Source organism: Phascolarctos cinereus, unplaced genomic scaffold (genome assembly GCF_003287225.1).
Source record: "Phascolarctos cinereus isolate Bilbo 61053 unplaced genomic scaffold, phaCin_HiC Scaffold_1;HRSCAF=81, whole genome shotgun sequence".
Lineage (NCBI taxonomy): Eukaryota > Metazoa > Chordata > Mammalia > Diprotodontia > Phascolarctidae > Phascolarctos > Phascolarctos cinereus.
The window spans coordinates 286,443,513-286,460,324 of record NW_027555514.1 but is presented as its reverse complement, the minus strand read 5'-3'; the positions used below and the strand labels follow the sequence as shown (position 1 = coordinate 286,460,324).

Here is a 16,812-nt window from a genome sequence, read left to right as displayed (position 1 = left end):
TTCAGGGTTTCATCGGTTTGGCGAATCCTCCTGTGGGGACTCCACCCACCAGTGGGGTCTGGCCTCAGAGATGCCGGGGGCACCTTCCAGGAGGGGATGGAGGAAGGCCTGGAAAACCTGCCTTCCTGACTCCAAAGGCAGCCCTCCCCCTCCCACAACACCCGAGTAAAAATACCGAGTGATTGACTCGAGTCTTCTCAGATAAGACTGTTTCTGGGTGTTCAACAAGCCTGAAACATGAGGAGGCCTGTGAAGAATCCCACATGGCTTTACAGATTGACTTCCCAAAATGGCTCCGGGTAAATCACACTTCTGCCAGGCTCCAGCCCAAATAAGCCACTTAGAATAACTGTCAGAGGCTGTCGTTCCACTCTCACCATCCTCGAGGGGAGGCCCGGGAGGGGTGCTCCCCTGCCCCACCCCCACAGGTGCCCAAGACACACACTTGAGACAGGGCATGGGAGGTCTCCAAAGGAGCACTAGCCTTCAGGGTGCAGAGTCAGAACCAGAAGATGGCCTGGTCATGAGAGAAGGAGCCCCAGAGGTCATGGGGGCCCAGAGCCAAAGCTGGAAAGCACCTCTGAGGTCACCTCACCCAACCCCTCATATTACAGAGGCGGCATCTGAGGACCTTTGTTCAGCTGAGTGCGTTATCAGGTGAACAAGTCTTTGAGACATGAAACAAAGACTTAGCCGGCCCTGCCGGTAGCTTAGACCACTGACCACGTACAGAACGCTCATGGGCCTGACCGAGGCACGTATGGTTCCCTGCCCTGGGACTCACACAACCAAGTGTGGGGATACTGGCCGACAGACCTGGGGCTCCTCATCATGGGTGACTCACATCTACCCTGATTAGCCCCCAGGGGCCAAGACAGGAAACTTACCCAGGATGTCAGGACCCATGGAGCCTGGTGCCCAGGGGACTGTGTCAAGAGGGATGGGTTGGGTTGGAAGAGGAAGAGGGCCTTGAGCTGGAATGAGAAGGAACAGAAGCTGTGGGGCTAAGTCTGCGCCACTGCCACTTCCATGGCAGGAATGCCCACAGAAGCCTGGTGATGCTGGAGCCAGGGAAGTGAGCGGCTGTCTCTGCAGGTCCTCACACCACTGGCTGCTGAGACCAAGCAGAGAGGAGATAGGGAATGACTGGCCAACACTCTGTTTCCCCCACCCCCAAATGAGTCTGGTTGGGCATCGTTCCTTCCCATCCAAAACACCTCCCCCCTCCACCGAACCTAAGCCAGCCTAGAGCCTCAGAGATATTGGGGGCCCTGGGATCCAGCGATGCTCCATCAAGAGGAGGTAGGGCTACTATTGATGTGGCTGGGGAAAGAAAGCAGGAGACATTTCATGGAGGAACTCATCTAGGCCATAAAGGATGAGAAGGAATTCAATAGGCAGAGATGGGGTAGAGCAAGGGGGTGCAGAGGGGAGAATGGGGGGGATTCTAATTCTAGTGAGCGACAAAACCAAAGTCAAAGAGGTCAGGGAATAAGGAATGCACACAAGGAAGGTGCAGTTGTGGACAGCCCTGAACACCAGGACAAGGAGTTGGACCTTTATAAAGCAGGCAATAGGGAGCCACAGAGGCTTTTGAGAAGTAGCATCGTCAGACCTGTGCCTAAGGACTGCAGAGGGGCACTGATCGGGGCCTTAACCCACTTGATGAAGTGACCGGATGTAGGGGGCAAAATGGGCTTTTCATCATCTCTGATTCCTATGGGGAAGGATGGAGGAGGGAGGAGACATTCAGAATGGCCACTGAAGGGAGTGGGAGCATAATGGATGGCCCGCCTTGCTGCGGTGAGTGCCCAGTGGAGAGCGGATGTCACGTTAAGGGTGCCCCATTTTATCCTGTGGGATGGCTACAGGGGCCACTGGAGATTCTGAAGCAGGAAGCGATGCGGTCAGACCCTAGTTTTGGGAAGACGACTTGGGCAAGTTTGCAGGAGATGCATCGGAGAGAAGAAAACAGAAACAGGAAAACCAGGTGAGGCTTTGGCAGTGGTGATGTAGTGAGGCATTGACAGATTCAACGTGGAGAGAGCAAATATGAAAAGTGGGAAAGATCTGTCGGGCTTTCTCTAACAAACAACTCAGTTAATGACAGGAATTCTCCCACCCCAATCCCAGAGGAGAAGGAAGGAACTACCAGGACTAGGAAGACCACAGGTCTGGTGGCTAGACTAGCCCCAGGGCGTACAGACCGAGGCTTATTCTGGGGGCCTCGAGGGGTCCACTGCCAAGATGCCCCAAAGTGGGGAGGACACAAAGCATTGGGGGGATCTCAGACCTCACTGACATCACCAGGTGACTGAGTAAAAAGACATCTCTGACCGCTAATGATGAGCTAGACAGTGAAATCGCAATCATCCAAATGAAACCAAAAAGCAGCCGACTATCTGACATCACAAAAGGTGACAAAGGGCTGTCACCAACCCGCTGCCCTGGGGATGCTGCCTGCGGCCGCTGAGACACACCTGCCAGTGAAGACAAAGGAGGGCGGCGGTGGGAGGGGCCCCGGAGGACTCGGGCCATGCACCCCCGGGCCCAACCTGGCCCCATCCCTTGTCTCCCTGCACGTCACAGCCTTTCAGCCTGGCCCTGGCTCTCCTCCCCTTTGAGTTCCTGGGGCTTTGTAGGTTTGAGGCTTGGAGGCGGGCTTCGTATCCCAGTCCTGATCTTCATTAGTTGGCGTCATGTCTCAGGCATCTCCCTGATTTGGGGTTTCCTGACTGGGGTACCCCCATGCCCTTAAACAGGAAGGTCCTTTAGACTCCATTTAGGAACATGTCCTGGGACATACATCTGACACTAAAGTCTATCTCAGTAAGAGTGTTTTTTCCCACTTATGGAGGGCATGGTCAAAGAAATCTCACTTAATCATAGAATGTTGGGTTGGAAATGTCCTAGGAACAAAGAAGGTCAGAGCTGGGGAGGGGAATCTTAGAACAGGGGATCATGTAGCTGGGAGAAGCCTTGGAACAGGGAATGTCAGAGCTGGGAGGGGCCTGAGAACAGTGGATACCAGAGCTGGGAAAGGCCTTAGAACAGTGGGTGTCAGAGCTATGAAGGGCCTTGGAACAGGGACTGTCAGAGTCGGGAGGCCCTTAGAACAGCGGATGTCAGAGCTGGGAGGAGCCTGAAAACTGGGGATATCGGAGCTAGGAAGGATCTTGGAACAGGGAATGTCAGAACTGGGAGGGATTTTGTACCTGGATTTTAACTAGTTCTACAATCATTAATGGTATTTTTGTGGCAAGCTCATATTTCTCGTAATGAATTATATGCAAGAACGTGTAAAAGATGGGAAAAAACATCAAAAAATCATGTCCAGAAGGAAATGGGCTATCATTAAGTGACAGACAGACTGACAGCCCGCATGGGGCATGGACACCCAGCCCGAGAGGGTAAGGGAACTGGAGGAAGGGCCTCAGCACACTGCGTGGACACCCTAGGCAGGGTCCATGGGAGGCCATGGACAAGAAGAAACAAGGAGGAGGCAGTAGAGAGGTCGCAATCTGTATTGGTGGAGAGAGGACATCGTCAATGAGATCACAAGTTCCTTCCCATTCCATTAGGGTGAAAATATGATGCAATATTTCATAAAGGCAGAACAGTGATGAGCCCTGGTGCTTAATTATAATAATAGCTTACATCTTCACAGCACTTTGCAGTTATAAATCACTCTTCACACATTACCTCACAGCCTGCCCTGAGAAAACCATTGGGTAAATCTCAGCGTCCTTCAGAACCAGGAGCAGGTGTGAGAATCCATAGTCTTAATCCTTCTAGTGCTAATAACAGCCCCATGAGGCAGCGGGTTCAAGCATTATTGGGACCAGGCTACAAAAGGGAGGAGGGAGGGCAACCCACAAACAAGCTTGTATTAAGCACCTACTGTGTGCCATGCACTGGGCTAAGCCCTTTACAATCATCACATGTGGTCCTAGGAGGTAGGTGCTGCTATTTCCCCACTTTATGGCTGAAGAAACCGAGGCAGAAAGCAGTGAAGTGACCTGAAGAGCTCATCCCTGCCCACTCACTGACGGACGACAGGATGCTGGGCCGGGCCACGGTGCCCTTTCCTGAGGCTGATCTGGGCCATTCTTCAGTCCAGCGGCCAGCCACCTGGGGGGGGGGGGCCTGCAGCTCCCGGCGTCTCCACCTGCAGCTCTGTCACTCACCCATCACCGCAGGACTTCACGATGGCCAAAGTGGTCAATGGCTTGAGCAGCGCGTGGCTTCCTGGTCTCCGTGAATGTTGTCCATAGACATTTGCATTAGACGCTAAGCCCCTTGGGGGCAGGGACTGTCTTTTGCCTTTCTGTGTACCCCCAGCACTCAGCACAGTGCTTGGCACACCAGGTGCTTACATGTACTTACTGAGTTCACCTGACCTAGTCCTCGTACACTTTCTTTTTTTGTTGTTGTTTTTTTTTGGGGGGGGGTTGTGTGTGGTTTTTTTTAAGGCAATTGGGGTTAAGTGACTTGCCCAGGGTCACACAGCTAGTAAGTGTCAAGTGTTTGGTGTGAGGCCAGATTTGAACTCAGGTCCTCCTGACTTCAGGGCTGGTGCTTTACCCACTGTGCCACCGAGCTGCCCCCCTCGTACACTTTCTATGGTCCAATCTGTGTCACCTTTACCTGGCTACCTGGCACACCTTTTCTTATGAAATGCCAGGTCCCTGAGGGCACAACCACATCTTACTTCTCTCAGAGCCCCACCTGGAGACCTTCCCTTTCACTAGGGTGGGCGCTCCTTTCCGATGACACAGAAAGCCCACGGCCCACCAGCCCCAAACTGACAACGCGCTGCCCAGAGCGGCCACCTTGCTGGTGTCTGATGAGGGTGACACTTCCTCGGGCCTGGCCTCCCCCCGGGGCTCTGAAGGCCCAGCACGCACCTTTGTTGCCCAGGCTGTATTTCTGGTTCAGGTTAATGTTCACGGCCAGGTTCTTTAGGAATGCATTGTAGTCCAAGGCAGTGTCCTTCCCAATGCTGTAGCGACTCCAGAGCCTGAAAAACACGGGGTGCCCAGGTAGTCAAGGCGGCGGCGGCAGGGGGCAGCACTGAGCCCTACCAAAAGGTCAGAAGGATGAGGACCAAGAGACTGCTGGGTTTGGCAAATGAGGTCATGGCAACTTTGGAGAAAACCACTTCAGTTGAGTGACGGGAAATGGAAGCCAGACCCCAAGGGGCTGAGGAAGGAATGAGGAGGAAGGGGAGTACAGGCGATTCTTTCAAAGAATTAGGCTCCGCCTTTCTCTTCTTTTCAATAGAAAGTTTGGGGACTATGGGTGTGGAATACAGCATACACAGGCAGGAGTCATCGTGTTGCTGGATGGACTTGTTTTTCTTTGTTCGTGTTGTGGGGAGGGGGAGGGAAACAGCATGGAGAGAGGAGAGAGGAGGGAGAGAGAGAGGGGGAAGAGAGAGGAAGAGAAAAGGTGAGACAGAGAAGGAGAAGAGAGGAGGAGAGAGAAAGAAAGAAGAGAGGGAGAGAGGAGGGAGAGAGAGAGAGAGAGAAGAAGGGATAGGGAAAGAGGGGAAAGGGAAAGGGAGTGAGGAAGGGGATGGAGCATTTACCATGTGCCGAGCACAGGCTCTGGAGTCAGAGGACCTGGGTTCAAATCCCACCTCTGACACTTACTACCTGTGAGATTTGCTTTCTCACCTGTAAAGCAAGGGAGTTGGACCAGAGGGTCTCAGGCTCCTCTCCTCTCAATCTACAATCTGATGAGCACAGGAGTCATCACTCTCTAGTCTAGGAATCTTCCAGCACTTAACACTTCTGGAAACACAGCTAGAATAAACCACCCTGGTCCTTAAATGTCATCACTGTCATTTCACAAACAAGAAGCGGCTGGCCTGAGGAGTCCCCATTTCCCTTGTACCAGGGTTAACCGAGTACTCCCCTCCCTACAAGCCCGGGACACAGGCTTAGGGTGATGGCCAAGGGCTGTGGCTCAGACCAGGGATCAGATGTGCTCTGTTCATCCAGAGGGCAGGGCTAGGAGTGATTGGGGGAAGCTGCCAAGAGGAAGATTGAGCCTTGAGATCAGGAGAGCAGAGGAGGAGCCTCCAGAGGGGGTGGGCTCCGTTCTCCTTGGGGGTCCCCCAGCAAATGCTGGACAGAGCAGGCATTCCTTCTGGGCCAGGCCTGGTCTGTGTGCATACTGAGGCCCCTTCCTACTCTCATATTCTGTGACTAATTAATGATAACAATGGCACCCATCTACATTGTGCTCTAAGGTTTGCAAAGCCCTTTACAAATCTTATTTAATTTGAAAACCTCACAATAGCCTGGGAGGAAGGTGCTTTTATTGTCCCCACTTTACACATGAGGAAACTGAGGCGGACAGAGGTTTAAGTGACTTGCTCAGGGTCACACAGCTAGGAACTGTCTGAGGCTGGATTTGAACTCTGGGTCTAGCCCCAGCCTCCTGTCCACTAAGAGCATTTTCTTGACATCTCACTGGATCCACGATCACATCATTGTTGAGATATCTTCCAGGGAAGCAGGTCACATGCAGCCTGTCCACTCTCACCATCCTGTGAGACTCTTGTCCACGTCCTCCTCAGGCCTCCTTGGAGGGGTGGCCCGCCCGATGTGCCAGAGCCTCTTCTCATTGTCTGCTTACCGACAGTGTCCATTGGCCATCCACTGGCCTCTCCCACTCTCACTCCATGACTCTGGTCACACATCTCTTTGAGGACATCCTCTGGCCTGGGTCTTCACTGGCCACACCCACCATGCTGCCCTTCATTGCCTTTGGGTGTCGGGGAAACATCCGCATACCAAGGGTGGCTGCCACCATCACAGAACGACAGCCGGTCCAGGGTCCCCATAGAAGGAGAGGGAAGCCCTCCAGAGGCTCCACCTTGCACAGGGCAGTGGGCAGGTCCTCAAGGGGAGCCAAAACCATTCAGAAAGACAGCAGCCCTTAGGTCGCAGAGAGATAGCAGACTCAGGGTCAGGAAGACCCGGGTTCAAATTCTGTTCTGCTGTTTAGTGGGCAGGTCCCCTTACCCTTCAGTGCCCCAGGTAACTCCCCAAGAAATCTCAGACACTGGGAAGGGGCTGATCTTTATTAGAAGGGAGAGTTTCTTCACCAGAGCCTCCTTAGACCAATGAAATTAGAGGTCCAGTTTAAAAAGGAAACTGTTCAAAAGAGTCTGACCTAATGAATAGGCATTTATGAAGCTCCTACTCTGTGCCAGGCATAGAGAAGAGCACACCTCCTGGGAGGCTCCAACGGCCAGTTAGAAGGACTAGCCAGCCCAGCTGGCCTTACCGCACCGGACCTCAGACCGACACAGGCCCCCGGCTTACCAGGAGGAGGCAGGCAGGCTGGGGGCCTCCATTCCTCACCTGCTCAAGCTTCTCCCCAACATTAACACCCTCCTTTTTTTTTAATGAATTGTTATTGGCCTTTTTTGTTTTTACCACACTTACACATCCCAATGGATCCCTCTCTCATCCTCCTCCCAGAGAACTACCCCTTACACCAAAGTATAAGAAAGGGTGATGAGGGGAGAGATCCAATCTTCAGAATTAACCAGTATATCCAAAAACAAGTCTGACTTTACATGCTGTGTTCCACACCCATAGTCCCCGACACACACCTCTGCAAAGAAACAGGGGGAGGTGAAAGGCCCATTTTTCACACAGCAATACTTCTGGGATGATGCCACACGGCTGGTTGTGGATCACAGAGTCCATGAAGACTTAGCCCGGAGGGTGACCCAGAGAGGGATGGTCCTGTTGCTATGGGAACCGAATGCTGTGTGGACGTGAAAGGCATCCCAGGAGACTTGTGGTTCCCGCTCCTCCGAGGCGGAAGGGCCTTGTGGTCCGGCAGAGCCCTCGTCCTCCAACATCCCAGCCTCTGCCTGGACAGCTGTGACATCAGCAAACTCCCTGTCTCCAAGTCTCTGTACGATGAGGCTTCCCTCGTATCTGAGAGCCCCCCATCTAAGGTTTTTGGCTCCGGTTGCCTTTCTTGGGGTGATCTGGATAGACTCTGAACACCAAATAAGTACCCAACCTAAAGGACTGGCCTTTCCAAGATCAGCCAGTGCAGTCATCTCATTTTACAGATGGGGAAACAGAGTCAGAGCGAGTGGATTCCCCAAGGTTGCCCAGAGGGTGAGCAGCAGAGCTGGGGCCCACGCCACCTGCCTCACGGGCCCTTTCTTTCCTTGCGAGCACAGATCGACTCCCTCCTTGGTCACTGTGGTGTGAAGAAAGCTGGAAAAGATCTAACTTTAAACCCACAGAGACCCAGGGATATTGTTAGGAAGAGATCAGTTCGATCATTTCAGGGATGAAGGCACAGAGAGTCAACGAGCAATACGTATCTCTGCATGTGCTAAATGGATGCCCAGCTCTTACCCCCTAGACATCAGAAACTTCTCTTCTTTTTGACCAGCGCTGAGAGACCAAGACAGGAAGAAAAGGCATGGGGCTAAAAAGGGAAGAGAATCAAGAAACAAGAGGCGGGTCCAAGAGCTTTCCCACCTCAGTGCCTTTGCCTCCCCCTTTGTATCACTTGCTCACTTCTGACCAGTTCTTTAAAGCATCCTCTCCAATATCAAAGCCGCCTCTTGCAGGAAGCCTCCCTTGCTTACCTAGCAATCCCTAACACATTTACCTATTATCATAGTAGTGGCATCAGTCTAGACCATAAGCTTCTTATGTCTTAACAAAACTTTGGGCTTCCTCAAGAATCTAACTCAGTGTTCTTCTGCCCAAGTAGCTGGTGGATCTAATTCAATCTCTTCCATCTAGCAGGGGAGGATCTGGTCCCATAATAGTTTGACTGAGAGAAAGAGAGGAGAGTGGAAAGGATCACAAGTCTGATCCATTCTCACAATTCTCTTGCAATTCCCATTTTATGGAATTGGTCAGTCCACACACACCTAATAAGGTTCCACTCTGGTGCTAGCGGCACACCAGGCTAGAAGCTAAAGGTATCAAGACAAACCTGAGTAGTGCTTGCCCTCAGGGAGCTTACATTCTCTCAGGGGAGCCATGTGGGGCTTGATAGGTATGCCAGGCTTTCCTCCAGTCACCCTGGGAGAGAGGTGGGGAAACTGGACCCAGAGAGGAAGTACCTTGCTGGGGCTTGCCCATAAGGAAGCGGCAGAGACAGGATTCTTTCCATTACCTGAGGCAACCTCTCGCAGGTTTCATTGTAAGCTATGTTGACATCTCTCCATTCTTATTACCCAGCTCAGTGCTTTGTCTAAGGGTTGATGGGATCACAGACTTTAGAATTGGAAGGAACTTCAGAGTTTTCCTAGTCAAAACCCCCCATTTTACAGGAGAGGAAACTGAGGCCCAGAGAAGGGACTTGCCCAGAGTCTCACAACTAGCAATTTATAGATTCAAGATTCAAACTCATAGATGCTCCATAAATGTTTGCTGAATTTGAATTTGAGGCTCATACACAGGAAAAACACAAGGCAAGATTGGTGGGAGGGGGGAGGGCATTTCTCTGGAATTTCTCTGGAAATTCAAAGAAAAGATTTCAGAAATAGTGAAGATGAGCAAAGACTCTTGACAGGTCTTTAAAATTTTGGATTAGCGATTTGAAAGCTACTGTAACAAAAGAGTTTGTTTTTATCTTAAAGAGGTCACCTCTTTATTCAAGCCTGCTGAGTCGAAAGCTCGGCCTCCACTCCCGTCTTTTTTCAACGTTTGCACCGAAATGGAAGCATCCTAAGTGTTCCCGACACATAGTTATCTCCGTATGTGTTGGGTTCTAAAATTACCTACATTTGTTGCTACTTTCTAAAAATGGAGTAATTATCACTTAAAGTATTTGTTATTTTTCTGTTTTCTAAACCCCACCAATAGTCATGTCATTTATTCATTTAAACACCTACTTTATTTTCCCCCTCGGATGGAGCATGACTATCGTTCCGCCCAGAAAAATCATCTTGAGAGAGAGCTACCAGAGGGGAAAGTTGCATCAGCCTCCCTTCTCCAACGCAGCAAACGTTTACTCGATGTCACCGACGTTTCAAAATGATTGGTTAGCCAGGGAGACAAGAGATAAGACTTTACACAATAGGGGACTGGCCAGTGGGGGCGAGGGACTCAGATGTGCCTCCTCCTGGCTGGGAAGGGCCCGGGAGCCCGCGGGACAATGCAGAGCCCGCACAGGCGCTCTGGGGCTGCTTCCTGCTTATTTGCTGTGCAGCCTCACATGGGCCACTGAGGCACGGCTGAGAACGTGGACAACAGAAGAGCTCGGCCTCTCTTTTCTCTGGGCTGGCAGGCTGTGCAGGAGGTGGAGGCCCCAGAGGGCCCGGGGCAGAGTGTCCTCCTGTCCTCCCAGCCAGCCAGCCAGCCCGCCTCCTAGGTGAGGGGTGGCTCTCCTCTGTCCTCGGTACTGGGCCTCCCGGCGGCCCCGAAGAGTAACCTGCCGTGCATCTACCAAGACCCCGTGCCCCGGGAGCGAGAGGCCACTCCTGGATTCCGCGGGGCAGGGGCTGGAAGTGTCTGAGCCCACTATGCCAGGAGCCGGGGCGTTAGAGGGAGGGCCCAGCGTCTAGGAGGTGCGTCAGTACCTCTGTCCTTGCTATGGTTTCTCAGTAAAAAAAAACAAAGTCCGTTGTAAAACTGAATGTAATTGCTTATAAATGATTATATCGAGGAGACATTGCCTGGTACTGGGAGAGCGATGTGGCAGAACATATATCAGAATGGGGCTCGAGGGGCTACCCCTCATGAGAAGTGGGAGCCTGGGGGCGACATGTAGCAGCTAGGTGGCGCCATCGTGCATAGAGCCATGGCCTGGAGTCAGGAAGACCTGAGTTCCAATCCAGTCTCAGACACTCACTAGCTGTATGACTCTAGGCAAATCATTTCTCCTCTGTCTGCCTCAGTTTCCCCAACTGTGCAATGGTGCTAATAACAGCACCTACCTCACAGGGTTGCTGTGAGAATAAAATGAGCTGTTTGTGAAGTGCACGTGCAATGCCTGGCACACAGTAGGTGCTGCATAAATGTTTGACTGACGGCTGCTGTCATTGCTGTGATGTAGCCAGCCGTGGTCTGGGGACCCAAACTGCTGGAGCGTGTGTGGGTTGGGACGGCAAGTCCAAAGCCTCACTATGCTTATCTGACGCAGCAGAAGGAACCTGCCATGTCTGTTCAGAAGACAGGGCTTCAAGTCCACCCAAGGCTCTGCTCCTTCCTACCCGGGGGCATTGGGCAAGTCACTCCAATTCACTAGGCCTGGGTTAGGTTTCTTCTGGGTAAAATGAGCAAGTTAGACTGTAAGACCGCCAAGCTCCCTAACATTCTACAAGTGACTCTCCCCCCCCCACCTCAGTTCCCTCTTTTGTAAAATGGAATCACTCATTCTTATATCACCTCCCTCACAGGGCAGTGGAAAGAGCCCTGAATTTAAAGGTCTGGGACCCAAACGTGAACCCCAGCTCTCCCACTTACTGCCAGTGTGACCACGGGCATGTTACTGAACCTCTCTGGGCCTCAGCTGCCTCATATGTAAAATGAAAGAGTTAGGTTGCGTTCAATTGTACTGAAAAAGACCTCATGGTTCTAGTGGACCAAAAGCTCGGTAAGAGTCGGCAGTGCCTCATTTCTGAGTCACCTCCAGGTGGGTGACAGACTTTAAGTCTGCGCCACCTGAGGATCCACTGGAGAAGCTGGACCATGGAGAGAAGGCTCAGGGAGACATGAGAGCTGTGGGTCCAGCATTTGCAGGGCCGTCATATGAATCTGGCAAAACACATGGGGAGGGCCGAACCTCACCCTGCCTGTCCTTTGTATGACCAACGAGCCAGGAATGGCTTTTACTCTTTTTATAAACAAGGTTTGTTGTATCAGCTCAAGGGCTGTCCCAAAACAGCCTCCATTTCCTCCTCTGTAAAATGGGAATAATGGGTGGAGCCAAGATGGCAGCATGAAAGCAGTGACTCGCCTGAGCTCTCCCCCACACCCCTCCAAATACCTATAAAAAATGGCTCTAAATAAATTCTGAAGCAGCAGAACAAACAAAAAGACAGAGTGGAACAAATTCCCAGACCAAGACAACCTGGATGGGTGATCAGAAAGGTGTATCGTGCCGGGCTGGTAGCAGAGCGCAGTGCGGCGTGGGCGCACAGGCCGCAAGAACCTGGAGCAGGCCTCAGAGGACTGAATCGCAGGCAGCTGTCGCGGCTTCCAGACCTCTCAGCCCACGAATGACACATCCAACTTAGAAAGTCAATGGGAAAAGTCTGTTTCTGTGGCTCTGAGAGAGGAGCGTGGGGTCTCAGGCATTGTTACATTTTGTCCCTGGAAGCCAATATGTGCACATAATTATATGCAGAATAAACACAAAGTAAATGCAAGGTAGTCACCCACCTGGTAGTGAGAAAGGGAGGGAAGGAGGACTGGAAGCAGGCTTGGAATCAAAGGTCTGGAAGGGAGGGAGGAGGGAGGGAGGAGGGAGGGAGGGATTCCATGAGGCCGAGGGGAGCAGGGAGTGCGGGCCATGACCAGCCTTCTGGCCCTCTCATACAGTCTAAGAGCACACCAGCTTTCTGGGCAACTTGATCACAATGCTCACTCCCACTGAGCTAGGAGCCACTAAAACTAAATGATCAACTAGATTATCTTTGAACTAGGACCTCCACTCTTGAGGGCATCACCTACTGTCATGGCAGCTTGTCATGAAGACCCCTCCTATTCCAGTTATGTGAGACTAAATGCCAACGTGACTCAGGCACTGCTGAATCCACAGGACGTGCCATCTCTGCTCAGACTCCTTCTGGGCGACCCCAAGCCCTGGAGTCCAAGAGGTAGAATCCTCAGGCGTGGAGTGCACAAGAGCCCCAGAAACCTCTTACAGGCCACAGCTCCTCCCATGCGCCAATGACCCCTGCTTGGGTTGGGTGACTCAACTACTTCCAAACTCAATTGGCTGTATTATTGTCTAGCCCATAGCTCTCCCCCACGTGCACAGGGTTACCTTGGGAAGTACTGTTAAATGCTTTGCTGAAATCCAGGTGAACTGTATCCATAGCATCCCCCTGACCCACCACCCATCGAAGTGACCCTGTCAAGAAAGGAATGAGGCAAGTCTGAATAACCTGTTCTTGATGAAGCCAGGCTGGCTCTTTGGGATCACTGCTTCCTTTTCTAAATGTTCATTAACCATCCTTTGACTAACATTCTAGAATCTTTCCAGCAATCAAGTTCAAGTTCTAAAGTTTGTAGTCTAACATTCCTCCCTGCTCAGACATTCAGTGTTCCACATTTGAAGGGCCCTCTCAGCTCTGACATTCTTGGTTCTAAGGCCCCTTCCACCTCTGACAGTCTCTGTTCTAAGCCTGCCTCCCAACTCTCACATTCCATGTTCTAAGGCCCCTCCAAGTTCTGACACTCTCTGTTTTGAATTCCCTTCCAATTCTGATGTTATATGTCATGTGGGTTCTATGGTTCCTCTGAGTTCTGACATTCCATTTTTTAAGTTCCTCCCAGCCCTGATATTCCATTATCAAGGTCCTTCCCAGGCCTGCCATTCTGTATTCGAAGGTCCCCTTTCTAGATGACATTCGGTGCTTCATGTCCCTCCCTCTTGTGCCTGTCGATGTTCTCCCAGGCCCCAACTTTGACCTGCTCTCTTCCAATGTCCCCTCCCAGCTCCTTGCCATTCGAGGTTTCACACTCTAAGGTCCCTTTCGGGTCTGACATTCTGTGAATCTATGGATGCCAACATTAAATATGGAATAATGGTACAAAGAAAGGAATTCAAAATTCATGGTGTTTCTTGTTAAGTAACTAAAAAGACAACAAGATGAATGGAAAGGCGTCTCAGGAAGACAGTATTTCCTTGAGATTCAACCAGAAAAGCCTTAAATCAAATTAAGAAAGATTCCTCTTTTGATGTTTTGTTTTTCTCACACTGGGAAAGCCAGTCCATTATGCTAAGTTTCTGAAGTTGGATCAGACAAATGGCGCTGTTTTTCAGCTTAAAAACTCCAGTAAGAATGGGTGATGTTCTTTATTATTCATTGCTTAGGGATGTTGAAACATGAGTTATCAGCTGCCCAGGGCTGGGACCACAGTGCCAAGCACAAGGTTGATCGCCCCCCTCGAACCTGGGGGGCTTTTCTGGTGGCTGCCAGAGGGGAGGGGGTTTCATCTCACCTCCCGTCCCCACCCCGGGCAGCACAAGAACAGGATTTAATGTGCTGTGCTTGCATCTTGTCCTGGACACTTTCCCAGCCCAAACGGATGCAAAAATTAAAGCATCCACCACGGCGTCTTGTAAAGAGAGGAGGGCTGAAGGGACAAGGAGGGCTGCATCCCAAAGGCAGCCCACCTCCCCTGCCCCCCACCCAACCTTCACCCACAGATACATGTCACAACTTCTGGTCACCTTGCAGGGTGGGGGAGGGGAGGAGAAGATCTTCCTCTCCCCTCCTCCCCATTAGCCATGCCACATTGCTCTCCTGGGTGAAAATATCCTCAGTTTACAGACTGGAGGAGAGGTCAAAGACCTAAAGTCAGGCCCTGGTCCCAGTGCTCTCTGGGTCCGTGACCTGTGAGCCTCTCTGAACCCTGCTCACAAACTCTGAGACAAGTGGTTTAACCTCCCTGTCGAGCCCTCATTCTGTCTAGCTTCTTATTTCATAAATGAGAGAACCGAGTCCCCAGGGGATTAAGTGACTTACCCAAGGTCACACAGGTGGAATGGCCACTCTGCTTCATTTTTCTTACATAATTCTTTGTTTTAGGAGAAGATTCTACTGGATGGGGAGAGAGGGAGTCTTTGGGAAGTGATAGCTAAGTTTTAAAAAATAATTGTCAATAATGCATTTTTTAAAATAAAGAGGAGGAGGAGAGCCTGGATAAGGGCAGGAGCTGGAAGGACCCTCAGAGGCCAACCTAATCCAACCCTCTTGTTTGACAGATGAGGAGACTGGGGGCCGGGATTCAGGAAATCCCTTCATTTTACAAATGAAAAAATTGAGGCATAAGAAAGGGAAGAGAGGTGTCCAAGGTCACACAGGTAGCAAGTGTAAGAGGTAGCATTTGCACCCAGATCCTCTAACCTGAGAACCAGATGGTTTCCATCTTCTCACACCAAGACCGGAGTGTCATCTCTACTTAAAGTGCTCTTGGAAAATGAAGGTTTGCTAACGACCATGCATTCAACATCTTCAGAGTCCTGCCTGCCTGGCTAGAGAGTTAATCTAGCAATACAGAAGCCCCCCATACTCGAGGCTTCCAACTAAGGATCCTTCCATCCTGGTCCTTTGGGTCCATCATGCCATTGGGCCAAGTGGGTTCTCCTGAGCCCCGCCCCAGCTGCCCTCATTGCAGGGGCCAGAAGACTGCCTGACACCAGCTTCCAACACTCATCTACAAATTACAGCGATGGCATAGGGATCTGAAAACAGCCTCAGATATCACAAGTCCAGACACATCGGCCTTTCTATGGGGAAACCAGACCAGCCAAAAAGATTCAGTTACCTGCTTGTTACAGATAAAACGAGCAGTCAGAATTCAAACGCGGGTGTTTCGAACTCTGCTTCTCCCTCACCCCCTTAAAAAAAAAAAAACTCAATCAAAGGAAAATTAGAGGAGCCTGACACATAGTAGGTGCTTAATAAATGTGTGCTGACTGATTGGTGCCTCCATCATCACAGAGTAGGGAGCCTGTTGGCTGACACTGAAAACACGGACATTTTACGCTCTCTTCTTAACCCTGGGCTTCGTGAGAAAAGTCCACTACGAACACAAAACACAGGGGACAGACGACAGGAAGCCAAGCAGGCAAGGAGGGAGAAGATTGGTGATGGATTACTTAAATAAGCAGGATTCGCTCAAATCTGTGAGCCAGATGACAATCACCCGAGGGTACTTAAGGAATTGGCGGGCGCCACAGCAGAGACATTAGCAATCATTTCTGAGGATTCATGGAGAGCTGCGTGAAGCCCTGACAAACGCCCTTGGAGCGCCTGCCTCTCAAACAGACGTGGCCGTCGAGGTGCGCGTGGTCCGCGGCCTGCCCGAGGAGCTCACGGCGAGTCCCCGCCCGCTCTGGGGCCGGCCCCACAGAAGCCCCGCCCACCGCTGGCCCTAGCCGGCCTGCTCAGGGCCACCACGACTCACTTCTCAAATTCGTCATCCCTCATCTTGAAGCAGTAGTTCTCCAGGACTTGCCTCAGCCCGTTGGGGTGAATCTGGCCGGAATGAGTGCAGTCAAAGAGCTTAAAGGCCTTGGTGATGCTTTTCACATTCTTGAAAATCTGGGGGTGAAACAAACGGTTTGGGAAAATTTCATAAACAAATCCAGAGACGAGATGACAAAGCCCATGCGCCCCAAATCAAGGCGGCAAAGAGCGAATGAGCCGGGTGCGGTTTATTATTATTTGTAATATGTCTCCTCCAGGCAGAAGAATGCTTTCTGCCAGAGCGTGGGGCTGCAAAGGGAGCCATCAGTGCAGAGGCAGCGCTCTGCATTTATTGAATGTTTTCGAGGCAATTTTCTCGGTAAATGGTATTGGTGAGTTGAAAAAAAAATCTCCCTTTGATGTAAAGCAATACATTTCATCCACAATTCAATCCCTTTTAGAGATACATGAAAAACCTTTGGTGCTAATTGAAACTTAAAAGTATTTCCATTTTTGTAAATAGCAATTTTTCACAGGCACGTGCACATGCTAAATAACAACAGTCCATTTGCACGTTGGGCTAAACAAGAGAATGATCGGAACCGTTCATGCTTCTGCGGCACTTTGGGGTTGACAAAGGACTTCCCACTCAGGCTTTATTTCAC

The 16,812-nt window shown here is 51.1% G+C and overlaps 1 protein-coding gene across 1 annotated transcript in view; it reads right to left on the bottom strand.

Annotated features, from left to right (window-relative positions):
* Positions 1-16,812, bottom strand: part of EFCAB6 (EF-hand calcium binding domain 6) — a 165,683-nt gene that overhangs the window by 111,051 nt on the left and 37,820 nt on the right. The window contains 3 exon segments of the mRNA XM_078150502.1: positions 888-974; positions 4,908-5,020; positions 16,146-16,282. Of these exon segments, the coding sequence (XP_078006628.1) occupies positions 888-974; positions 4,908-5,020; positions 16,146-16,282 (337 nt within the window).